The sequence below is a fragment of the Nycticebus coucang genome, chromosome 2 (assembly GCF_027406575.1).
Source record: "Nycticebus coucang isolate mNycCou1 chromosome 2, mNycCou1.pri, whole genome shotgun sequence".
NCBI lineage: Eukaryota > Metazoa > Chordata > Mammalia > Primates > Lorisidae > Nycticebus > Nycticebus coucang.
This window is the reverse complement of record NC_069781.1, coordinates 171,099,092-171,127,062: the sequence shown is the minus strand read 5'-3', so window position 1 is coordinate 171,127,062 and position 27,971 is coordinate 171,099,092. Positions and strand designations below refer to the sequence as shown.

The following is a 27,971-nucleotide window of genomic DNA, read 5'->3' as shown; positions in this document are numbered from 1 at the left end:
CAACAAGAAATTCCCTAGATACCATATGGCACCATGGAACAGCAGGGAAGGCAGGGTCCAATTAGAAAACTCACAAATATGCTTATGGACAGGAAGCAGTCTGTCATAGAGGCAGGTTAGGAGAGAGGGGCTCTGAATCCTAAGAATCCTTACAGACACAACACTATTGGTTGGGGAGGAGAAAACGTTAACTCATCCCCCTTTGTCTCATACCCTTTCATCCCATCCCCCTTCCAAATAAATACACACTCACACACAGAGTTTCACTGAAAATCATGAAAAATTCCAGCTGGTCTGAAACAATACACAGACTCTGCCTTAACACTAACTGTCTTAAATGAGCAGCCCAGAAAGAATTCCCTTCTTTCAAAGATGGGTAGTATAAAAACAATAATCATCATAATAAATCAAGCCAGGAATATAAAACACTAAAGGCAAAAAAAAAAAAAAAAAAAAAAATGAGGATCAGAGAAAAGAGCAAATAAAGAACATTTAATCAGAAAATTGTTTCCATGAAGCAATCAAAATCTTAACTACACCATGTCATCATAAGCTCAAAGAACACCATGGGGGGGGGATGGGAGAGAAGTCAAATAGCACATAGCAAGTATTTAGGAACGTGGGGAAGATTTAAACAATGAGAAGCAATTTAAAAAGTCCACGTTTTCAATGAATAAATACTGAGTTTCTAATACGTCCCCAGTTCTTTTTCATACACTGTATATAGTGAACAAAAATAACAAAGCCCTTATCTTCATGAAGCTGACATTCTGGAGAAAATAGAAGAAAAAAAAAAAAAGGAAAAATGTAATATGAGGTCAGGTAGTAAAAAGGCTATGAAGAAAACTACATCAGGACATGGAATGGCAGGGGTTTGTTCTTTCAGATGGGGAGTTCAGGGAAGACCTCTCTAGGGAGAAGACTTCTAAGAGACATCTGAAGCAAGTCATGTGGACATCTGAGAGGACAGCATGCCAGTTAGAAGGAATGGCAAGTGCAAAGTCCCTGAGGTGCAAATGACGTCTGAGTGGTTGAAGGGCAGCAGGAGGGAAGTGCCTTTGGAGGAGGGTGGCTGAAGAGTGGGAGGAAGAAGGAGGCGGGACTCAATGGTGTAGGACTTGGAAGCTATGGCACGGGCTTTAGATTTCATTACGAGGGCAATGGGAAGCCACTGAATGGTTTTAACATGGAAGTAACGTTCTCTAGATGACAATTATATAAGTCACCTTTACTGCTTGGTGATAATGGGGCAGGAGGGGAGGATGAGATGGAAGTAAGGCTGTTTCAGCATTCTAGGTGATGGCAGCGTGAGCTGGAATGGCGATGGAGGAGGTGGTGAGAAGTGCTTTGATTAAAGACATGTTTGTGAAGGCAGAGTTTATGCTTCTTGCTATTAGATTATAAAATATGAGGGAAAAAAAAAGAAGCATCAGGGATAACTCCAAAGTGTTTGAGAAAACAGATAAGTGCAAGTGCTATACCAGAGAACACAAAGGAGAAAGATCAGGCTTTTAGGAATAGAATGTAAGGCAGCAATTAGATCTTACATCTATTATGCCTGGGCTGAGTTGAATATATGATCCAGAGTTCAAGGGATAGACCGCGACAGGAGATATAAATGTAAAAGTCATCTACAAAAAATAGAATTCAAAGCTGTATTCTTAGAAGAGATCACTTAAGGAGTAAACTTAGAAGAGAAAGAAATCTAAGTACCAAGTACTAGAAGATCTAATATTTAGTGATCAAGATGGAGAGAAAAAAATCTAACAAATAAAATAAAAAGAAACCAGCGAAGTAGGAAGAAAACCAAAGATGTGTAGTTTTCTCAGATGCACATAAATAAAAAGATACAGAAGTGAGACATTGACTGTGTTAAATGCTATAAGACAACCCAGGTCTGCGGAGCCGGTCAAGAACAAAGGTTAAGAAAAACACGTACATAAGTCAAAGTGGGGGATGCAGAGAACAGCCTGACGAATGTAAGTACAATTAAATGGAAATGAGCAGATGTCACAGATGGATGAGTGAGGAATACAAGACGCGAAAATGCAGCCAAAGAAGGTTCAACATATTCATGATTGAGGCTCCTGAGAACCAAAGGGTATTAAAAAATACTTGACAACACATACACACAGTGCCTCGGGAGAAATTTACCCCTATCCTAATAAAATTACTGGACATTAAATGAGAATAAATAATCTTTGGCTAAAAGATTAAAGTATCTATAGGGGAAGAGATCAAGCTGGCTTCAGTCTTCTAAACACCATCATTTAGAGAGAGAAGATGGTGGGTAAAATGCCTGCGAAGCTGTTGCGTAAATTTATGACCCAAGAATTCCAACAAACCTAACAAACCTATGGTGCCGTATAAAGGCAATATGCAAATTTTATCAAATACATAAAACCAAGGAAATGCACTTTCTATAAGCCCTGCTTGAAGAAATTAGTAAAGGATAACTGTCACCCAATTAAGAAATAAATGGGTAAATCCCAGAATATATATATTTTTTTCTTTATATATATTTATATACAAAACCAAATGAGTTGAGAGAGGAAAGAAGAGAAAAAATACAACGTAGTGAATTTTCTGATTTCCTCATCCTTCATAGCAGAAGACAAAATATGTTAAAATACACATACCAATAGTCCGCATCAAAAAATACTCAGAGTCTGATCTTAGTTATGTTTCCAGAAAAAAGGAATCAGCCCTTAATTCAGAAGAATTAGCTTTGGAAAAGGCCATGTTCCCTCCCCTCTACTTTGGAGGGTGGTTGTGGGGAAGAGAAGAAATGATTAATAACCAGAGCTAGCAATTCTCAGAAGAGCGAATTTTTTGCAGATCTTGGACAGAAGAGACGATGATGTAGCAGCAGGAGCAAAAGAGCCTTGGAGACTCATTGCTCATGTGAAATATAACTCAGGAGAACTCTCCAGAATGTCCTGAGAACCCTCGAGAGGAGGCTAACATCCGGCAGCCCAACTGATGGAGGTTTATGCCATAATTCGCACATAAAAAAGTGAAACACATAATTTAAGAAATTAATTAAAAAGCCAAGAATCTCTGGCTTACCTTAGAATATATAAACATGTTTAAAGAGCAGTTCTTTAGAGACTAAAGGATATTATCTGTTACCAGAAATGAGCCTCAATATACAACAAATGCCTACTTTCATGAACAATTCCGCCTTTTGTTTGTGGAGGACAGCTCAGATAAAGACAGATTTCTTGTTATGCTAAGAAGATAACTTGACTGGGCTTGGCTAATGTAATTCTTAGAATGCCTCCTAACTCATGAAGAATAATGTCAATTAGTATCCAGAAGGATCTAAGAAAGAAGTGTGACTAGTCAGAAGTTATTTTAAATGAGGTTTGCACTTATTAATTTTAATTGTCACCATACCAAATCACAGATGCTAAAATAAACAGGGATTTAAATGGAGTATATAAAACAAACCTAGTAAAGGATTATCTTAGTTAAGAAGTAATAACTTTTACTTAGTTACTGTTTTTCTACAAATTTCATATTTTTCCAGGGTCCGCTTTATATGTGAGTATGACGGAAAGTAGGTACCTTTTGATGTGTTGTCTCCCCCATATCTAAGAGTTCGATGATCTGTGGTCGGCACACAAAATGAGTATTTGCCAATTTCTGCTCTGTGGTAAGGGACATTTCCTTCAGGAACTCTGAAGGCGTAAGCTGGAATTTAAAACAGTAACAGCCAAAGATTCATAAGTGGTTAAACGGAAAAAAAGGTTTTCATAAGAGCTAGTAATAAATAATTTGTGTTTGTAACTTTCAGGATAATTTGAGAATGCTACTAAGTTCCCTTATAAAATATTTAAAATAACTAAATTATACAAGAGAAGTACCCTTGCACTTTGAGGTCTTTGCACAGTTAATTTAAAATGACATGTGGTTGCTGTTTCCTTATGATTTTGAAGGAATCACACAAATGAATCTGAGAAGAAAAAGTCAAGAAATTGTACAGGAACATGTCCAAAGAGTTTAACATTTATGTTCAGAAGAGACATCTGAGAATAAAACTCTCAGTTTGTAAAGTCATTTAAGGGCTTCAAAGATAGGGAGTTTGAAGTAGTTGTATCTCTCAACTAAGTTACAACATGCAAACAAAGCTTTTGGGTGTTTATTATATTAAGGAGAAATCTTATAAAATGCAAAGAATTTTAGAAGTGTGATTGTATTACTTAGGAATGACTTTGAACATTTTAGAAATTACAAATGCACATTTAGATCTTGTTTTGAAAGAGCCCTGAAGCTAATCATCAGATCCAGCCGCCAGTTATATTCACATATCCAACTAAAAACACAAAATGCTTTGACATGTTCGAGTGTTATGAGGGAAAAAAGTAACCTATCATTTAAATAAAACTAACCCAACAAGAGATTCACTAGCCAGAATCAATCACTATGATTTACTTATTGCTATTCTAAAATGTTCATTTTGTTTCAGGGCCTACTTTATATGTAAGGAGGTTATGGTTATCAGCAGCTACATAATGCTTAAGCATATGCCAAGATTTTTACAAACATTCAGGAGTATATAATTTAGCTGATTTAATTTTTCCTGGGGTTTGAGTTGGTACAATTCAGGAATGCTTATTTTTCTATAAATTTGATTTCTGTGATGAAATTCATTTAAATGAAGGCATATTTCTAATATAACTTTCAACTTGGTTTTTAAGTTATTTTTGATTAAACTTGGATTAGAATAATAAGTGTTAAGAGGCATCAGTTATATTGTGACTTAAAATAAGAAAGTCTTTTTTTTTTTTTTTGGTTTTTGGCCGGGGCTGGGTTTGAACCCGCCACCTCTGGCATATGGGACCCCTTCAGCCACAGGCGCCGCCAAAATAAGAAAGTCTTAAAAGCAAAAAGGCAGAAGTTTCTTTAAATATGTACCAACCACCATCACCATGAAAGAGAATGATGATTGATTTGATTTTTCTGATTGGAATGCTACTCGAGATTAGTTTTAAAAATGTAATGAATACTATCTCTGGTGCTATAAATTTTTTATTAATATTTTCTCCAGCATGTGGTTCATACTGAAATTCTCACAAAATCTTTATAAATCATTAAAACTATAAGTATGTTTTATTTTAAAGAAGAGAAAAAATTATGAACTTTTCCTTGGTAACATTTAGTCATTATTCTATGTTCTACAAATATACAAATAAAAATTACTCTTACTACTCAATAGACAATAAATTATCAAGTTGAATTCTATGAAATTCTGATATCTGACTATTTTTGAAATAAGCAATGACAGTTTTACATGGTTCTATGTGGACCTTAACAGTTTAAAAAACCTTAATAGTTTGCTTTTACAGGCTTACTTCGACTGATTAATTTAAGCAATTCAAGCCTCTACTTTGAAGTACGTATGTAATTTCAAAACTTCTGGGTCATTAAAAGGTGCCTAGTCTCTACAGCAAGCTACCATTCTAACTAAATTGATGTTAATCCGTCAGTAATTCTGTCTGATGTTCTGAGAAGGCTACGTAGCTGTAGCAACTGTCATTCTCCTAAGGAGACTACAATAAGTGTTTTACGCAGAAATTCCCCAATGTATTACCATTTGATTTACTTCTTCTTCTGTAACCACCTTTGGACTCATGGGTGGCACAACTTTGCTTGGGAATCCTTTGAGCATGTTGATCAATGCCATCTGGACAGCCCCCATGGACTCTTCAAGTCTTCTACTCATCATTTTTAGTTATTTGTTCGCCTAAGAGTGGGAAAAAAGAGTTTTAGAGTACAGCTAATTGCTGAATATAGGTCATAATTTCTTTTTATGTTTTTAAGCTTTTTCAAATATAGGAAGGTTTAGAAAATAGTCATCTTCAAAAATACATCGTCTACTTAGAATAAATATCTTAACCAAGAATACTAGTCCATGTGACTAGTCTAGGTTTATACTCCCAAAGACTAGACTCCATTAAGCAGACTACAGGATTCTAGTCTAAGCTCATAAAGACATAGAAATACAAGCTGTTTTTATATTTTGCCACTTTCATCTTCCCAATGAGTTAAATATATGCAATAAATATATGTTATAGTTTGCTGATTTATCTGCCTGTTTGAAAGTTCTTGCTCATGACAATCAACTCCTCAACAGAACAAACATAAGGCATTAGGCCTTAACAGCTGGACAGAGTCTCAAACAAGGCAGCATGAGATGAGATGGAGAAAAAGAAATTTTAGGAAAAGGTTTGAAGTTTATAATCATAAATAAGACACTAAATAGCCACCTAATATCATCAATACAAAGAAATATGACATCTCCTTTTTGCATATTCTTCCTCAGACTTCTGGCAGAACAACTGCGATTTCAAGAATCTATCTATAACCAAATAGAGATTTCTATTTTTTAGTAATAGCACTCTAGATTATGCAATCTTCATGCTAAGAAGAAGAAAACCTAACTAAAAATGCTTGATAAAATGTCATATAAAAAACCAGAAATCTGGGGCGGCGCCTGTGGCTCAGTGAGTAGGGCATCGGCCCCATATGCCGAGGGTGGCGGGTTCAAACCCAGCCCCGGCCAAACTGCAACAAAAAAATAGCCGGGTGTTGTGGCGGGCGCCTGTAGTCCCAGCTGCTCGGGAGGCTGAGGCAAGAGAATCGCGTAAGCCCAAAAGTTAGAGGTTGCTGTGAGCTGTGTGACGCCACGGCACTCTACCTGAGGGTGGTACAGTGAGACTCTGTCTCTACAAAAAAAAAAAAAACCAGAAATCATTAAAAAGCTCATTAGATAGTAAGACATTACCAGACCAAAGTATAAGAGAAAAAAGTATATGAAGGAAATAGATCTGAACAAAAATATAAAATGTACACCAAAATAAAGTGGTAAAACACTCTACAGAATGAATATAAATTTTTTAAAAAGGAAAAGAAAGGGTCATGAGGGTAGAAAACCTCTAAGATGACAGCCAGTGAAATAGAAGACACTCAAAGAAGGTCCAACATGCTATAACTGGAGACTGACAAGGAGAAAGGAAAGTACAGGGACGGGATTAATATTACCCTACATCTGGGCAAGCTGATAAGAAGGCTCAGGTGTTTCTTCCTTTGGTGCCTGTGGTAAATTCAAACAACACAAGGCCTAGACAGCACAGGAACCCTTAGTACAGCCCCACCCCAACAATGAAAATGCCAAACCAGATTCCCTTCCCTACTCTCTCAAGCTGTTTTTGAACCCACTTGGGGGCCTTCCCTGATCTTCCAGAAAGCCTCATTGTGAAAGTAATAATCTTTTCATATCTTCTAGGTACATGAATGGCATCATCATATTGGCATTCAAATCAAATTTTGGTTGAGGAGACCATTCTGAGTGGCAATCAAAAATAATGCCAATCAAAAACTGCAGTTTACGATTCTGATTTTAAAACTGAATTTAAAAGGTTATTAAACAAGACAATGAGTACTTTATGGGACTAAAAGTCATAATTCAAAATGAACATGTGACAAGTATGAATACCTATGCATCAAAACAAAATTCCTCCATATGAACCTGAAATTATAGGAGATGAAAAGAGTAACAAATATACAAGTAATAGGAAATTTTTCATAAGACATGCCAAATGGACCAAAAAATAAGTAAAGCCATAAAATATTTGAAAAATATAATGTACTAAATAGGTCTAGGGATATACTATATATACCAAACTCTATATCCTGATAATAGAAAATATGTGAAGAGCAAATGGAACAGTTACAAAAAATTGATTATATATTAAGGAATAAATAAAACAGTAGTAGGTAGTATAAGTTAGAAATATCACAAATAATACTCTGATCACAACGTAATAAAACTAGAAATTAAAAAAACAAAGCAAAACATCAAAACACATCTGTTCACTTGGAAATCTTAACATCTTCTACTAAACAACATGAGTTAAAAATCCACAAAAGGAAAAAGCTACATTATCGGTTCTGATTATATAATTATAATTACAAAGAGATAAAAATATGGTGGTAAAAAATATCTGGCAAAATTACATTTGCATATACAGTTGACCCCACAATCCCTACCTCAAGAATCTATAAAAAAGAGAGACTGACTAAAATATAAAATGATGCATAAATCAGTTTTGAGTCATGGAGGAATAGGGTAAAAGAGAAAGGAATGAAAGAAAGATTCTGTGAATGTATCTCACTATGTAGTATTGACTTTTGAACCATGTAAATATTTTACATATCAAAACGAAAAAGAAAATAAAAGGAAAAAAAATCAATTCTTAAAAAGCTGAAAACAAACTGAGACGATGAACCTGGCTATATATCAAGCTGGTCTCATAATCACAAAAAGAAAACAGTTACTCCAAGTGACCTTAAAACAACTTTTGGGGGTAGTACACAAATATAAGAGGGTCCTTATCTAACAAAAGTAATCAGTGTAACCTGGTTCTGTGTACCCTCAATGAATCCCCAACAACAACAACAACAAATAAAACCAGTACTTTGACAATGGATATATTTAAAAAACACAGAACAGCAGAGACATCTTACCATTTATTCAGTAGTCTTGCTGTTGGTCATAATATTATTTCTAAAATATATAAGTAATTATATTTAAACCGTTAGAAACCAAGCATTTCAGCATTTAACAAAATATAAAACAAAATAAGTTTTGTGTTAATAAATTCTATAATGTTAAATTTAAATGGAAAATATGAGTGCGAGCTCATGACAATTTTCTCTTTTTAAAATAATCTGCCCACTAAAAAAGCCCATAAGCAATGAAAGTTCAGTAGCAATGCCAGTGCAGAGACCTAGACTGTGGTCTCCAAACACTATTTACCACTAAAAAGCATCACAGATCCCTAGAGAAATGGATTATTCAAGGACAAGGGTATAAAATGTATAGGATGAAAGTTATCAAAGGATACTTGGGGTGTGTTAAGAACCCAGAACAACTCAAAAGAGTTCCCTTCCTATTCACTAAAGATGAGACAAATTTGAGCATTAAATAAAAGGAAAGTTTTAAAAGTCTGAAATGAATTAGTTTTTAAAAATCCCAGTTCAAATGATACTAAAAAAGAAATCATGGGTCACCTTTGGAATTTGCACCAAACTAATTATTTTGGAAATGATGAAAGAACCAACCATTTATTCTTTAATTTTTTGGTATAAATTACACAGTAGGTTAACCAAATAGTGGATGAAAGAAAATTATTCTTCACAGAATAATTCCAACTAATAAATGCAAAAACTTGACACAAAAGTAATCACCATTTTGCAGCAAACTCCTAATGAAATGAACGATCATCAAGGCTAAAACAATTAGGTAAGATGTTGCTGGAAAACTTTCTAATGATTCAGTCAAACTAACAACACCTGAGCCCTCTAAATCAATCTTAACACTGAAAGAAACAGGCATTATGAGCCTCCTGATGTGACTGCAGCGCACCACACCACCTACAGAGTACTATAAATAAAAATCTAAACCTAAATCTAACTAAGCTTCTAGCCCTATCAGCTAGGCTGCAGGAGATAGAGGGAATGAAGAAACATGTATATTCCATAAGAATACTATTAAGCCAAATCCAGAATGTTGGAAATGTAGATAATGACCTAGTTTACAACAGCCTGGTGAGGGAGGGAAAGAAAGAATGATTATGAATTAAAAATATACCAACCAAATGCCAGGGCAAACCTTGTTTGGATTATGATTCCTAAAAGTAAATAACAGATAATATAAAATAACTATTGTTCACCAAATAACTTTATTTTAAAATTTATTAAGTAATACTCCTATCAAACCATATCCATTTATTCCATAGTCTTACTGTGGGTCATAATATTAGTAACAACTTTTTTAAACAAATAAATAATTTTACCAATATTGCTAGGAACCAAGGAATCCAAAAGATTAGTGGTGGTATTGTTGCAGTTATTATTGTTATTTGCTATATATGTCAATAAACTTAAACTACTTTTAAAGATTATTGTTCATTTTGTTGGGTAGGATAATGGTAGTGTAGTAAGTAAAAACTTACTTTTTTAAAGAAAGTTCTTATCTGTTACAGATACTTAGTGTGGTATTTACAGATAGAGAAATTGTGTCTGAGATTTATTACTAAATATTCTAAAAAAAATGTGTGTGTGCATGTTTACACATGTATAAGGAAAATTAAACAAGAATGGGAGAATGCTGAGAACTGTTGAAGCTGGATTATACAATTATATCTAATTTTTTTTGCAGTTTTTGGCCGGGGCCAGGTTTGAACTTGCCACCTCCTGTATATGGGGCCAGTGCCCTACTCACTGAGCCACAGGTGCCGCCCTCTTATTTCAGCATTCTTTAAAATTTCCATAATTAAAATATTAATACATTAAATTCATTTTTAAAACCAGCAAGGAACTTGCACTACTGATAAAATAGAGAAAACACACATTTCCCTGTTCCTTCCACAAATATAGCTAAAAATCCTGACCATGATATATGAGGACAATTCCCAAAGAATTCAGAACTTTACAAATGGACAACTCATTTTGAGAAGTAATGCAGGAACGCTGAAGATTACAGTCTGCAGCAGCAAACAGTCCACTTGAATTTTCAAGGAAAAGATTCATCTTGTTCATACCTTAATTAAAGATGACTAATTATTATTATTTTTTTTTAAAGATGACTAATTATTAATAGCAGAAATGACAGCCAACAACATAGACATCACAGCCGGGTTAGCTTATACAACTCTTACTGAAAATTAAAGTTGTGCAAACTTACCACTCAATGGGTGTCAAAACTGTTGCACCCAGATCAGCCACAGACAAGACTAGAGCTTTCAATGGAAATTTTAAATAAGTGGGGTCAAGATCTGGAAGCATTTCTTCAAAGACTTGTTAACAGGAAATAAAACATAGCTTTCATAATATGATCCCAAAGACAAAGCATAACCAAACCAACGGCTGCCAAAAGATGGAACAGTCCAGTCAAATAAGACAAACCAGTCAAGAGCAAGCGCCGTGGCAACAGGTTTTTTTTGATGCTCAAGACACTCTGCTTGTTGATTTTCTTGAAGGCCAAAGAACACTAACAACCACTTGAATGAGAATGTTTGGGGGGAAATTAGCCAAAGCCTTAGCAGGAAAAAAATTTCCTAGGGAAGCGTCACCAGAGAGTCCTTCTCCACCGTGATGATGCTGCTCCTCATTCCCTTCATCAAACAGGAGAGATATTGTGGGAATTCTGATGGGAAATCATTAGGCATGCACCTCACAAGTCCTGACTTGGCTCATCTGACTTCTTTTTGTTTCTTAATCTTAAAAAAAAAAAAAAATTAAAAGGTAGCCATTTTTCTTTAGTTAATAATGCAAAAAAAGACTGCATATTTAAATGATCAGGATCCTCAGTTCATTAGGGATGAACTAAATGGTTGATATCCTTACTTACAAAAGTGCCTTGGACTTGATGTTGAGAAATAAAAGTTCTAATTTTTATTTTTACCTTTTAATTCCATTTTTCTATGAACTTTTTGGGGTATCCTCATATATCCTACAAAATTATCCTTCAGGACTGAAGGGGAAATCAAGACACTGCCAGAAAAGAAAAACTACGAGAAGCTGACAATAGCAGATGTAAAAGAAGAGCAAATAAAATTATGAAAACAGAAAGAAATTGATTTTAAAAAGGAATCCTGGAACATCAGGAAGGAAGAAAGAATAAGAGAAAGAGAAAAAGCTTGAATAAACACAATAGTCTTTGCTTCTACTCTTGAATTTTCTAAATTATGTTTGACTGGTCCGAAGGTAGAGAAGCATCTCACTTTATTGTTCACGAGTCAGCTACAGACGAAACTCCTTGTTATGCTCTTTCCTTTCTTCTCATTATTGCACTTGACTAGTCTTTAAAAATTTGTTTTAAAAATTACATTTGCTGGTTGATGTAGCTCTAAATATATGTAGATCAAACATTTAAAACAATTATGAAATAAATTGGGAGACTAAAGTAACATAAAAGGTGTTTATACTTCACTCAAACTAGTAAAGTGTCAGTTCCAGTAGACTGTGATAAGTTATGTGTGTGTATACGATGCATTTTAACTAGAGCAACCACCAAAACAGCTTAAAAGGGTAAGATGCTAAAAAGCACCAAGGGATTTTTAAGGAACGTTTAAAAACATTCATGGAGAGGAAAAAAACGCACAGAAACAAACAAATCAAGAAAAAACCCAGAAAATATAATTATAGACTGAAGTCTTTAATTTATCAACTAAATGGTAAGTTGTCTAACTACACAAATCAAAATACAGAGATTGAGAAAGTGAATAAAACACATGGCCTAACTATATGCTGTCAATAAGAGAATCATTTTAACCATACTCAGGTAAAATGAAATAAAAGGATGGAAAATGCATACCATGCAAATGTGACTCCAAAGAAAGAAGCAATATATGAATTTAACTTCAAATAAAAGGAAATAATCAGGGATGTAACCTAATTTAAAAAATTAATTCACCAAGAAGACATAACAATCCTAAATGTAAATGTACCCAACAAGAAAGCTCTAAAATCTGTGATGAGAAAACTTAGACAGATACACAATCATAACCAGAGACTTCAACACCCCTTTACAACTATTGATAAAACCATTAAACAGAATATGAACAGACTACAGAGCAGCAGTTCTCAACCTGTGGGTCGCGACCCACAGCAACTGTATTAAAGGGCTGCGGCATTAGGAAGGTTGAGAACCACTGTTATAGAGGAACTCAGTAACACCATCAATCAACAGGATTTAATCAACCCTAATGGAACATTCTACCCAATAGCAGCAGAATGCGCATGCTCTTCCAGTGTCCAGGGAACATACAGCAAAACAGACTTTACCCTGGACTGTGAAACAAAATTCAACAAAATTTTAAACATTGGAATCATACAGAATGTGCTGATTGACCACAAAGGGATCAAACTGGAAACTCACATAAAGATAATGGGAAAATCTTCCCACACTTGGACCCTACACAACACCCTTCTAAGTCATATGTAAATCAAAGAGGAAGTCTTATGGGAAAGAAAAACACAGTGAACTGAATGAAAATGAAAATGCCATTTATTTCAAAATTAGTGGGTTACAATTAAAACAGTATTGAGAGAGAAATTTAAAGCACTAAATGCTTAGATTAAAGTCTCAAATCTATCACCTAACCTTCTAACCCCAGGAAAAGAAACAGAACAAATAAAACCAAAGAAAGCAGACAAAGGAAATAATAAGACCAGAAATAAATGAAATTGAAACAGAGAAGCAATAGAGAAATCTAATGAAACAAAGAGCTGTTTCTTTGAAAGTATCAGTAATATTGACGTACCTCTAGCAAAGAAAATTACCAATATCAGAGGAATGGAACAGAAAATCACTGGAAACCACACAAATATCAAAAAATGATAAGGGCATACTATAAACAATTCTATACTCGTAAAATTGACAATTTAGGTGAACTGCATCAATATCTCAAATAACATACATTACTACAACTCATCCAATATGAAATGAGTAATTTGAATAGCCCTAAAGCTACCAAAGAAATTGGCTTTGGGCCAGGAGTGGTGGCTCACAAGGCAGGAACATTTATGCTCAACCTGAAGTTCAGAACGTATCCTGTGCTCACCCACCCGCAGATTCACACGTAACACTGGGAGCGCCTGGGTGTCCCCATCCCACCACAGCTAGTTCCCATTTATTTTTCTGGACTCAGCTGTCACCTTTGGAAATCCTTCCCTGACTCCCCAAGCTGGTGCTTCTTCGTGATTCACAGGTCTTCCTCCTCACTCCCAGCCTGGGTTCTGATCCATCGCCCTTCCCGACTGGCCTGTAAGTTCCTAGACGACAGGAACTCTGTCTTTTCCATCACCGTATTGCCAGCACTCAGTACATGGCCTCATACATATGCTTTATTAAATAAGTGTGTCTAATTAATTATTCATTCCATAAAAATGACCTTTCATGGTCCCCATATGTGCCAGGCTATTTCACAACTCTCTTATCTTTGTACCGGATCATTCTTTCTTATCAAATTCCTATCCCCCTCTACCCGGCAAACTTCTATTCATCATGCAAAACCCATCTGACTTCCAAATTTTGTAAGATGAATAGAAGTTTGCTGGGTCAAACTATATTTAAAATCAGAACATTGTACCCCATAAATGCATTAATGTTTACATGATCTATGTGTTTGACTTAATAAGAAACAAAAAAAGAAAACACACACACACACACAAACCCATCTTAAGAGTCGCAGAAGGATTTCTCTAATGCAGGGGTCCTCAAACTGCGGCCCGCGGGCCACATGAGGCGGTGTGATTGTATTTGTTCCCGTTTTGTTTTTTTACTTCAAAATAAGATATGTGCAGTGGGCATAGGAATTTGTTCACAGTTTTGTTTTTTTTTTAAACTATAGTCCAGCCCTCCAACGGTCTGAGGGACAGTGAATTGGTCTCCTGTTTAAAAAGTTTGAGGACACCTGCTAATGCATTCAAGGAGTGACAATAACTCTGCCCTTTGCATATGCCCCTATTACTGAATGCACTGAATATACTGTATTGTAATTATTTGCTTACAATCCTGTCTCTACCTGCAGAATATAAGCTTTTTGGCTATGGGCACTATGTACAATTGGGACATAGAAGGGTCTCAATAAATAATTGCTGAATTGAATGAATATTAAATTGCACTTATTCAAAGGCAATTTTTACCAGGCCAGAACATTTCTCAGAGGAACTATTTCCCTCTTTTGTTTTGTTTTTCTTAATTTAAATGTCAGCTTTTGGCTCCTTCCAGTGTTTTTACTTAACAGAACCCAGGTGAAGTAAATTTCCAGTATCTGTAACACTATGTCTTCCTTCAAAGAATATTGAAGGCAAAAGACAGGAAAATGCATGCTTAGCTCTCAAATATTAGGAAGGAGAACCAGGCAAGATGGGGTTTGCCATTAAAGCTCTGCCTTTATATATTTGCACCACTGCGTTCTTAAAAATAAAACAAGTTAAGCACAAAATTCATTTTCTGTAAAGAATTGAGCATTGTTCACCTCTAGGAACTCATAAGGAAGCTGAATCTAAAAGAGTTCAGATGTAGAGTGGATTGCAGCCTGGTGAAGGAGATTTTCATGATGTGTATTATTAAATTAGTGAATGAGCCCAGATGCTGCAGGGACGTGTACATGTCACATCAATAACTATCATAATCACCATAATCATGACCCCATCCTCCATTGCTATCTGTCTTTTCTTTCCCTTTATCACAAATTTCCCAAAAAATGTATTTCCTCGTATTTTTTCTGCCCTCTTCCATTCCCAAGCCCCTCCTTCTTTGCAGAAAAGCCAAGAAAAATATTGACATATTTGTTCCCAGTTAAATCTCAGAACAAGTTAAAATCCTTTCTATCCAGTAAGCAACAGGTAAGGTGTAAACAAATCTCAAAAAACTTTGATGTCAAACGTATTTCAAACGTGAAATATTTCATATTTACGTATGCGTATGTCATTCATGCATTTCAATAACCCATATCCTTTACCACATTGAAATAAATATAAACACTGATTTATAAAAGGTTTTCCCCCAGTTTTAAAAGAAAATGTTATCCTCTCAGGAAGGGCTGTGAGCAGTAATAAACCAACACTCTGTGAAAGTGTCTTCCTTCCATTAAGATCAAGGGTTTTGGAGTCATCAGGCCTATGTTTTAAATCTTCCCAAGCCTCAGTTTCCTCATCTGAATAATGGAGATACAATAACAAAAGCGAACCTATTGTGACAATTACCTACTACCACGTAACAAATTGCCCCCAAACTTAAAAACAACAGTAAATGTTAACTTATTTCTCAGTTTCGGTGAGTCAAGAATTTGGAAGAGCCCAGCTAGGTGATATTGGCTTGAATTCTCTCAGGAGACTGTAGTCAAGGATGACATCTGAAGGTTTTATTAAAGTTGGAAAATCCACTTTCAAGATGGCTTCCTCACTTGACCTGCAAGTTGGTCCCAGCTGTTGAGGGGAGGCCCCCGCACCTATCCCCATGAGCCTCTCAACAGGGCTGCTTGAGTGTCCTCAAAGCCCCATGACTGGCTACCCACACAGCCACAGCAGGCAACCCAAGAGACCATGGGAGAAACTACGGTGTTATTTTTGAACCAGAAGTCACACACTGCCATTTACCCAGTATCTGCTGGTCACACAGAGCAGCCCTATTCATCATGGGGGACAGGCACACTGGATGTAAATATCAGGAAGTGAGGATAATTGGGCACTATCTTGGAAGCTATCTACCACATCCATCTCATTTGTTTCTTATGAAGAATAAATGACATGATGTTTGTAAAATAGTTCAGTTTGCACAGTACTTGGCATATAGTTGTTCTTAGTGTCATCATTATAAGAAAGTTTGGTTCAGAAAAAAAAAACTAGACAGAAGGAAATTCTATTCACTTAGTCTTGCCTGCTGAAAGTAAGAAGGAACATATAAAACTGTTCACAGGTCTTTACCTTTTACTACTGCTATAATGAAGGCAGGGTCTGTTTTACTCTGGGATATTGGTAAACATTTCTTCACACACACCCCCCAACACCATTCTAATACGAAAATATCAAATTAAAAATAAGGGCTGGGGCCAGGTGTAGTGGCTCACACCTGTAATCTTCATGCTCTGGGAGGTTGAGGCAGGAGGATCTCTTAAGCTCAGAATTTCAAGACCAGCCTGAACAAGAATGAGACTCTATCTCTACTGAAAGCAGAAAAAAATTAGCCAGGCATGGTAGCACCTGCCTGTAGTCCCAGCTATTCAGGAGGCTGAGGCAGGAGGATGGCTTGAACCCAGGAGTGTGAAGCTGCAGTGAGCTATGATGATGCCACTGCACTCCAGCAGGACTCAGTGTCAAAAAAAAAGGAAAGAAAGAAAAGAAAAAAATTAAAATAAGGGAAATACTCAAGAAAATACAACTTGACTTTTGTTGTCAGTGGGGAGTTCTCCAGGCACTCACTGAGTAAAAGGATTAATTTTCATTTTTTACTCCTGCTTCATCTTCTGATTTCCGCTGTCTCTAAAATGGTTACACTCCTTGGTTTTCTATTTGTTTGATCTCTTTTAAATTGGATTATTTCAGATTGTATAGGTTTCACATTGGCCTCTGCTCTCTTTCCCTTGAAGTATTTCCTGAAAATAATTCGTCTCTGCAGGATATGTGACTTCTTATATCTGTGGCAGATAAAAGAGAGACAGACAGAATCTTCTTCTTTTACTCACGTTGAAGAAAAGGGAAATGCAGATGTACAGTGAAAAGTAATTTTTCCAAGACCTCTGATTGTAAAAAAAGAACTGCTTCTCCATAGGAATTTTTCAGGCACTAGAATCTTGTTCAAAATGTAATGCAGGGCAGACAACAGTTCAAACAGCCAACCAAGGGCCGCACGGGAAGAAGGTAACAACAGAAACAGCTTCAGTTGCAAAAAGTGCTTATTATTTGTAAGCCCCAATTCATATCATGTTCATGTCTTACAGAAAGAATCTATAAGTATTACAGTTCCCAAATAGATCATATTTCTCATATTGAAATTCAATTACCTCCCAATGTAATAAACAGTAGATGTGAGGGTTGATCTTACGTGTCAACTTGACTGGGTCATAGGATGCCCAGATATCTGGTTGAATGTTATTTCTGGGCGGGTTCGTGAGGGTGTTTGTGCAAAATATTAGCATTTGAATCAGTGCTAAATATTAGCATTTTGCTCTCATCAGTGGGGGCAGCAGCCTTCGATACACTGCGATCCTGAATAGAACAGAAAGGTGGAGAGAGGAGGATTCACCTCTGCCCGCCTGCTTACGCTGAGACAGCGATCTTCACTTGCCCTCAGTGCTCATGGTTCTTGGGTCTTTAGGAGCAACCTGGAAACTACACCACTGGCTCTCCAGCTTTGAGGTCTTCACACTATACCGCCAGCTTTTTAAAGATCTTATTGTGAAATATAATATGCATAAGTGCCTCATAATGTATAGCTCAATGAATTACCAAAGGGAACATCTGTGTAGTGAATGCCTGGGCTAAGGCCCTGCCAATACTCAGAAGGCCTTCCATGACTCCCCTCAGCACGAGGCCTCTCTACACTAACTTATCCTCACTTTTTATAGAAACCACTTCTTTGATTCCCTTTTAGAACTTAACCACGCATCCTTATCACTATTGCTTTGCCTATATTTTTAACATTTAGGTGAGTGGAATCACATAGTTCATAGTCTTTTGTGTTTAGCTTCTTTTTACTCCATTTTGTTAGATTCAGCTGAACACTGTTTTAATTCATGTGTAATAGTCTACCGTTTGAATTTACTGTAACTTATTTATCCATTCTACCATTGATCAACATTTGGATCTTTCCTGCTTACAGCTATCATGAATAATGATGCTATGAACATTTTTATAAATGTCTCTCCATGTGCAAAGGCAATCAGAGTACATATCCAGAAAAGGAATTGCTGGACCAGGGGGTATGTGCAGGGCAATTCTCTAGGTGGCCTTGGAATGACTCAGTCCTCCCCTCTTTCTTGCTTGTAGTTCTCAAGAAAAATTGCAGAATGTGCTGGGAATGCAATATCCAGAGATAAAAAGGGATTGGGCTGGGCTCTGCTGTGGAACCTCCCGACCTCCTAGAAGAGAATGTCCTTCAGCACTAAAGCCCAGTGACTTCAGCGGTCCTGGAGGCATAAAATCCAGGGAGGGCTGCTTTCTGGGGTCTCTCAGCTGCAGTGTAAGAAGAGAGTCCACATGCCCCGGGCAGCTTCCGGGAGCCTGAGAGGACTGGCTTGCACTGAATCTTAGGTTGTTATTGTCCCTTGCTGCCTACCTGTAAATAATAACCTACTTCATGTAACTTGTGAGTATTCGATTTCACTAGACCCAAACAAGTTGGTAACCGGTGCACAGTGAGCCTGCTTCACACTATGCATATCTTAAGCCATGGCAGATAATGCTAAATAGCTTTCCAAAGTATTTGTACCTATACACACTCCCACTAGCAGCCTATGAGAGACCTGGCTGCCCCTGAACTGCAAACACTTTCTATTTGCAATCTTAATTTTAGCTGTCTAGTGGTCATGTCATGATAGTGCATTGTGGTTTTAATTTGCATATCCCCAATGGCTAATGAGACTAAGTATCTTTAGATGTTTCTTGGCCATTTGGATGCCTCCTTTGTGAAATGCCCTGTGAAGTGGGCATTTCACAACCCATTTTCCATTGGGTTGTGTTTTTCTTGTTGGTTTGTAGAAGTCCTTTGAATATTCTGGATAGGAGCCCTTTCCAGTTCTGCCTTTACAAATACCTTGTCGACTCCCTGGCTTGTTTTTGCATTTCAAGTAGCTTCATGGGCGTCCTTCCAGTTTATCAGTATGTGTACTCCTTGGAGGCAGCCCTTTGAAATCCAAACCCAAAGACTAGCGGTTCACCAGGCTTCCTCTATCCTTGGCAAGCCCGGGTCACCAATCCCTGCTGCTTTAACCCATAAAGGCTTCCATCCCGTTAGTCTCTTAGCCCTTCCTTGAAATTTGCATGTGCTACAGAAAGAGAAAGGGCTATAAGTTTGCGATTCACCTCCCTGGGGCTTTTTTCCTCTCCTAGACTTAGCCTGGTAATTCTTCACCATCTTTCACTTTTCTCTTTGTCTTGAGGCAAGCTTTTATTTATAATCTGTTCAGCCTTGCTAGTTGTCCTTCAGCAGGAAGGTAGGCTTGAATTACCTAGTCTACTATGATCAGGAGCAGAACCCCCCCCCCCCATTTATAAAGTGAAGATGGTATAAGGAGAGAAATTCTAATTCATGCCTAAAGAATTTTGCAATGCAATTTTTTTTTAATTTAAAGAGAAAATGGCAAAAATTAAGGACAATACAAATAATGCTCAGGACTTACAAGTCTACTTAGAGTACTCCTCAGGTGTCTGGAATTAGCCTGGATCATATATTCAGGACACATAATCCAGGATTGGTAGAGCTGATGTATTGGTATCTTGATTGTTTCATTTTAGGTATCAGATTGAGATACAATTACTGTTACCTGAGATGGACACTTAAGTGCATTACACTGAATACCTACCTGCAGGATTACAATGTCACAGTGGCCAAAAGTAAACAGTTTTTACTTCTCTACCAGGTAAAGAAGGGCATATTTTCCAGTCCCCTGTCATTTGAAGAAGCCAAAAGAACAATCAAGTTTCTTAAAAAGGTACACTAAAACTGATATTCTCTGTCCTTCATCTACCTAAGCCTGGGCTACTGATCTTCTTTAAGAAAGTCTTAATCCATGTGTGAATCTGGATTGTGAGACTCACCATCATGGATGCCCTCACCCCACACAGTGAAATGCATAGTACTTGTCTGTGAAACACCCTCTCCTTCCAAGTCCAGAATACAACTGGTACACTCTGCCCCGCCTCGTCTAGGTTCTTCTCAGGCTTCCTTCTGTCCCTTGATCAGTACAAGCTTATTTAGGGCTAGAAAGCCTGGAACTTTCTTCTTCCATCCTGCTGCTCTCTGCTAACTCCGACGCATCCACAGACCTCAACCGAAACATCTCTGGGTCTAGAAAGACCTCCCTGAAATCCTCTTGTTCTATGTTCTCACAGCACCGCCCTTTCACATATTCAATAAATATGTAACTAGATTTTTATGTCTTCCTTCCGCACCAGAGAACATGTCCCATGAGGTCAGAGGCCTTGACTACCATGTTCACCACTGGTATACAGAACTGACACAGTGACGGGCATGGCGTCAATAAATGTTGGTTGAATTTGATTGTATCAAAAGCTGAATCACTGAACCATTCATTACATTTCCCTTTGCAAAGATACTTTCATTTAAAAAAAGAATCATTTGGCAGATTTATTGTTTTTTACTGTCCTACACCCATTTCTCCCCCTTTTCTGGGAATACTGTTCCATCAAGGAAACACCCTATTCCTTACTCCAGTTCAGAAGTAGCCTATCCCAGTATTATACCTCCCTAGCTACAGTGATTGGCACTGAACAAAACACATGACCCAAGTCAAGCCAATCAAAGCCAATAATGTTTAATTCTGATTTTACTGGAACTGCAGAAGAGTCATGCTTGCTTTCTGCCGAGGAGCTGAGAAGTCGGATACAGCTCTGAAGCTGACAGCAGCCAGCCATCTTGGCCCTAGGAGGGGAGGGACTGTCTGAGCCGAAGCCACACGAACGAGAACACTGCCAAGAGAGTGAGTTCTTAGGCATCATCTGAATCCTTAGATCCAGCCAGGCATTTTTGAGTCATCTGTGCCAATCAATAGTCTTGACACAAGTGCCATCTAAACTGAATGCTGTGATCACAGTCTCTTGACAAAGTGAATTCCTTATAAATAATTGCAGTCCATCTATTATTTTTAATGTATTACCACAGCAGGAATAACTTGTATAGTCATCTAGATCATAACTTGAAAAAGCAGTTTTTGATGATCTTGTTCAATTTGTCAAATATGCTAATTTAAACATGGTAGACAAGCTATTTTAAAGCCATGCTTGCCTTACTAATACAAATTCTTTTTTATATGCCATTGATTCTGTCACCCGTGCAGTCTAAGAGATGGGTGGGCTTTCAGAAATACACAGTGAGAATGCCTTTGATTTCTACAGCTGTCACAGATGATGAAAGCTCATCTGGAGACTTTGCTTCCCATTAGCAGATACATGCATGAGCACATACACTCTAGGTAACCTATAAACTTCTTACAAATGCTAGGAAACTCATACCATTTTCATTACAGCAAATTGTTGCAATGAGGAGGTATTGAAATTACCATTTATTGATAACTAAAATTCCTTACTTTGGATTCAATCATGAAATCAATGAAGGCTTATTCATATTTTAATGAAAACAGTAGATGTAATGCCCCCTTTTGCTGGTATAACAATAAATAAGCTGTAGTCTACCATTTCTTTGTGAAAGCAATCTAAGCAAAGGAAATCTTGGGCATATCAATTTCTTTTCCTAACACTTGCAACAATCTGTAACTCAATTATCCTTCCATCCAGCAGTAGTATCCTTTCATCCAATTTTTCTAATCTATGGAATTTTCTAACATGAGAAAAACCTTCTCATATGCTTATAATGAGGTTAGTAACACATTTTCTCAAACTTATTTATCTTGGGTTCAAAATCCTGTTTTCAATAATGAATATTCTTTAACAGCTTTTAAGCCTTTTTAACAATCTACTCTGTTAAAGTATTTCTTTTGGCTAACCCTTGGAATTTCCTTCCCTCCCTCATTCTCCTTCTGGTAAGAAACCACTCTCCTGTCCAGAGGGGTAGGTAGACATGGTCAGAGTATCCTATTCTAGCTGGTCTTGGGCTAAGCACGTGACCCTAACAATGCCAGTCAGAATGCTTTCCTTGAATGATAGCTGGACATTGGTAAACAAATTCTTTCTTTGAATGTGCCAGGCTGAAAATGAATTTGAATATTAGAGGCCAGCTTCCCCATCACAAGAAGAAGTCATTCTATAGAATAAAGTCAAGCAGAAGTCCTTATTCTTGATGACAGTGTGTTGTAATATGTCACCTGGACACCAGGTGGCGCTGTGGTTTTTTAGGAGACAGCTCAGCCAGCAACCTCTATGATCCTTCTTCCAAATTTAGTTGCCTTGGGTGATCATCTGATTGTTTCCTCAGCATTCAGACCCTGCAGGGTTGGGATTTTACAGCTCACAAGAATCGTTCAGGGGTAGGTCTCACAGTGCCCCCCGACTCCAGTTCTTATGGGGTGCAGGAGTCCCTTAGCCTATCCCAAGAGTGGAGTTCTGAGCCCAGCAGTTGGAATTAAGACAGCTGTGCTTTAGGCCCCTGCTTAGACCTTCTTACTACCTTCCCACAGTGGCAGCCCGGGCCCCCCAAGACCTTCTCAGCAATGCTGCCTCACTGTGCTCCCTGAGCTAAGACTCTGGATAGGGTCCCTGCCTGAGGTATGGCTGGGTTCTTTCTTTTTCCCCAGACATTCTAGGAGAGCTCAGCTGAACAATACTTCTATTCTGTCATCTTGCTCCACCCCTCTGATATTTTGTTAATGATTTGACTGCTTTGTAAAATCTGGTTATCAGCCATTTTCTGGATATACACATAGCATGCAAATATTTCCCCCCATTCTGTAGGTTGTCTGTTCACTCTATTGGCTGTTTCCTTGGCTGTGCAGAAGGTTTTTAATTTGATCAGGTCCTATTTATTTATTTTTTTGTGGTTGCTGTGATTGCTTTGGGGTCTTCTTTATAAATTCTTTCCCTTGGCTGATGACTATAAGAATTTAATATCTTTTAAAGCATTAAAGAGCTGTCAAGATAGTAACCAATTACAAGACCAAACCCTAAAGGAAATCAAGCACCAGAGAAGTAAGCAAACCACTAGAACACCATAGCCATTTTTGCCCTTAAGGTATTTTCTAATCCAGAAAAATGTGAGCTTTAGTTTTGGTAGCCTTGCCGGGCAATGAGATAGAAGTCAATGATTAGAGCCTGCTCAAGGTTGGAAATATAATGAGACCTTCTCCACCTTAGGCTGGGACCCCAAATTAAGAGCTGGTCACTCTATCACCATCTCCAGCAAGCCATAATAAAACCTGTCAGGGAGCTGAGCAACTAAAGAGAATAAGAAGGAAATGAAGGAGAAAATGTCCAGAAAGTTGAGGTTCTTTCTATTTCAAATTTGTACCCCAGATCTATACTACTTAAATCATCTAAAAAATTTCAAGCTATTAACTAGTTTAGTGTAGTCCAGACTAATGGATCTGAATGTGTCTGACACATGCAAATGGAAATTATCTCTGGAGGAAGGCATCATCATTCCAAACATCAAAGAATAAGAATATCTACAAATAATAATATTTCAAGGACAATGAACAGCACATAAGCTGTTCAATAAGCAAATACATAAGAAAACAAGACACCATGATCAACAATTAGCAGAAAGTGAAGATTGCAGAAATACCATCAAGGTTTCCTATAGGGCACTTCATAGATACAGACTACAAAACTACCATGTTTGATGTGTTTGAAGTAAAAGATATAAACTTGAAGGTATCTTCAGGGCACAAGAATTTTTGAAAAAAAATGATACAGCAATTCTGTAAAATTGCACTCTTCAAATGTCAATGTCCTTAAAAACAAAAACCAGAATAATAACCAGAACCCACAGAGAACTCAAACATATTAGCAAGAAAAGAACAAGTGATCCCATCTCAGGGTGGGCAAGGGACTTGAAGAGAAACTTCTCTGAAGAAGACAGACGCACGATCTACAAACACATGAAAACAAGATCATCATCCTTAATCATCAGAGAAATGCAAATCAAAACTACTTTGAGATATCACCTAACTCCAGTAAGAGTAGCCCACATAACAAAATCCCAAAACCAGAGATGTTGGCGTGGATGTGGAGGAAAAGGGCATACTTCTACACTGCTGGTGGGAATGCACACTAATACGTTCCTTCTGGAAGGATGTTTGGAGAATACTTAGAGACCTAAAAATAGACTTGCCATTCAATCCTATAATTCCTTTACTAGGTTTATACCCAGAAGACCAAAAATCACAATATAATTAAGACATCTGTACCAGAATGTTTATTGCAGCCCAATTCATAATTGCTAAATCATGAAGAAGCCCAAGTGCCCATCGACCCACAAATGGACTAGCAAATTGTGGTACATGTATACCATGGAATATTATGTGGCCTTAAAGAAAGATGGAGACTTTACCTCTTTTATGTTTACATGGATGGAGATGGAACATATTCTGCTTAGCAAAGTATCTCAGGAATGAAAGAAAAAGTATCCAATGTACTCAGCTCTACTATGAAGCTAAATTATAGCTTTCACATGAAGGGTATAACCCAACTATAGCACAAGACTATGAGGAAAGGGCCAAGGAAGGGGGAAGGAGGGGGGAGGTTAGGGTGGAGGGAGAGTAATGGGTGGGGCCACACCTAAGGTGCATCTTAGAATGGGTACAGGTGAAACTTACTAAAGGCAGAATACAAATATTTACATACAATAACTAAGAAAATGCCATGAAGGCTACATTGAACAGTTTGATGAGAATATTTCAGATTGTATATGAAACCAGCACATTGTACCCCTTGATTGCACTAATGTACACAGCTATGATTTAACAATTAAAAAAAGTTATAAAATCAACCTTAATTTCAATAGCAGAAAAAATTAAAATTCCTCGGCTTGGCGCCTGTAGCACAGTGGTTATGGTGCCGGCCACATACACCCAGGCTGACGGGCTCAAACACAGCCCGGGCCTGTCAAACAATGACAACTGACAAAATAAATAGCCAGGCATTGGGGCAGGCACCTGTAGTCCTAGTTACTTGGGAGGCTGAGGCAAGAGAATCGCTTAAGCCCAAGAGTTTGAGATTGCTGTGAGCTGTGACACCACAGCACTCTACTGAGGGTGACATAGTGAGACTCTGTCTCAAAAAAAAAAAAATTAAAATTCCTAAGGCTATACTGCAGATAAAATAATACATTTTTAAGAAAGATTAAAGATAATTTAAATAATAGAGAAATAAACTATATCCATGGATTAGAAAATTCAGTATTATAAAAGATTAATTTTTTCCAAATTGATACACAGCCTTAAATGGATCAACATAAAAATCTTTTTAAAACTTCAAGTTCTCCCCAGAAAACAGACCTTTGCCAGAACTTCACACGCTGAGTCTTAGATTTGTATAAGAACGAAATGGGCCAAGAACGACCAAGATTATAGTGAAGAAAAGCAAGTAAAATGTATTGGACAACGCTTGTGCCCAACCTGACATCCTCTAAGCCCACCAATAGCTTCCCACAGTAAAACCCCGTAGCACCTCACCAGGCTCAAGGAGCCAGCATATGAAATGATAGCAGCAGGCTCCTATTGGACAGGACCTTGTAAATCTGCAGTGAAATGATGCTTAATATCTAGTAAACCAGTGCTGAGTGCCAATTTGACCTACACTTAAATTTTAAGATTTAATCATAAATTTTTTAAGGTTCTCCTGTCAAGTTTTCTGCTGTTCTCTCAAACAAGCCATTCATTAAATCACAAAAATAACATGCAACTAATGCTAAAAGTGATTTTAAACCGGTTTAATACACAAATTTATCCCCATTTAAGACTCAGGGATGTTCCAAATTGTAATTCAGACAAGTTCATGAATACATGTACATCCATATTGATGTACCACTCTCCAAAACAAGGAGCCAAAAGAATTCAAACTAAGCAAAGATCTTGTTTGTCCCTGACCCATAATAACGTCTGTCCTACAGTCCTGTATTAACTACTTTACCCAAGTAGAAATACCACTTACCTACATAAGAATTTCACTTCAGAACAAAACAAAATAAAAATTTGTAAGCATTGACCTCAAAATGAACTGGTTAAATGTAAGGACTCATTTTTAAAGGTCAGTGTCCTTTGCTGCCAATACAGTTCCTATGCAGATGAGAAGTTGAACCTGCCCTATGGTGTTGAGCATAATTAGCCAGCTGCACCCTCATAATAAGGTGCAGATGGTTAATTGCACCAGCAAATAACTGCTTACTTGTGGGCACAAAAGCCTGTACCTAAAATCATTGAAAGTATACTTGGGCCTATTTATGTTCATGCAAACAAAACATATTTTCAAGGTTTCATCTGTGAACAGACCACAGCCAGCTCCAACGCCACAGCTTTTGGGAGAGAATCATTCACACTGCAGAGATCTGGTTCAAGGGAGGGACCGCTGGTCACGAAACCACATTTTAAATGGCGAAATATTTCTTGGGGTGCTGCATCCTTGCTGATAATCTCCCAAAGTTAATTTGCTGTAATAGGAATCAGTAAATAAGGTAAGATTTTGGTTTCCCTTGACCCCAAATTCTATATTCCTTTGATACAGGGTAAAAACCCAGAAAGGAAAGAAATTTTTTCACAAGCAAAATTACATCAACATTTAGTTCTCTGAGTGAGAAAAAAAAAAAGACTAATTTTCCTGTGCCCTTGAGGAATTTCACGTACTAGCTGAGGCCCCATAATTTGGCAAGCTGTATTAGATACAACACATTCAATGGTTGCTAGAGACTATTACAAATCCATTTTAAAATACATTCAATTAATCCCTGCACAGCGAGAACAGAATATGGGGAAAAGGAGAAAAGGGGGAACTGCTCGATCAAACTCGTGTTTGGAAGTCTTCTGCCAGCTGCAAAGCTCCCAGTTGGGCAAGGGGTTGCGCTGACAAGGCCAGGGGACTGAATACTAATCTACCCGAATTCACACAGAACCTTCTTCTGAAGAACCCACGGGGTTATGTGATTCTATTCAGTTTAATTACATATTGGGAAGGAGGAAAATCTGCTTGCCACGGTTTTAATTGCTAAGAACACACTATCTTTTTCAGGACCATCTGTTTAATTGTAATTACAAACAGAGATGTAAAAACGCAAATGATTAACAAGTACAAACTTCCTACCGCTAACAGTGCTAACATAACCGGAGAGAGTATGTTGTCTTTCCTCTCTCTGCCATATTGCATGATTTAGCAACTGACAACCTACCATTTTTTTACATAATCTCATTCTGATAGAGCTGCAGTTATTAATTAGTAGTCTTAATTACTGTGAATACATCCACCCTAATACTAAGATTACATCCCCGATGTTATTCCCTTTTTATTAAACCTAAATTCCCTCTGAGAATGAAAGAGATTTTATCAGAAATGAAATACATAAAGCCCCTTTTTTTTCCACGTCCCACCAACATCTTTGATATTTCATATGATACACATCACCCATAATTAATTACCAGGCACATTCCAAAGCACTGCAAGACTAATTTTTGGCTTTCATAAACACAAATTTCTGCCTTCCTGGTTCTGAAATATGCTTACCACACTGTTATTATTTTAAAAGCCATGAGTATTGGTAATTGTTTTCCACA

At 37.3% G+C, this 27,971-nt stretch overlaps 1 protein-coding gene across 1 annotated transcript in view; it reads right to left on the bottom strand.

Annotated features, from left to right (window-relative positions):
- The window catches only part of HYDIN (HYDIN axonemal central pair apparatus protein), a 362,157-nt gene that overhangs the window by 287,811 nt on the left and 46,375 nt on the right, over positions 1-27,971 (bottom strand). The window contains exons 2-3 of the mRNA XM_053606972.1: positions 5,597-5,749; positions 3,571-3,696 (exon numbers count right to left, since the gene is read on the bottom strand). Coding sequence (XP_053462947.1) covers positions 3,571-3,696; positions 5,597-5,731 — 261 coding nt within the window. The 5' untranslated portion in view covers positions 5,732-5,749. The remainder of the gene's footprint in view (positions 1-3,570; positions 3,697-5,596; positions 5,750-27,971) is intronic.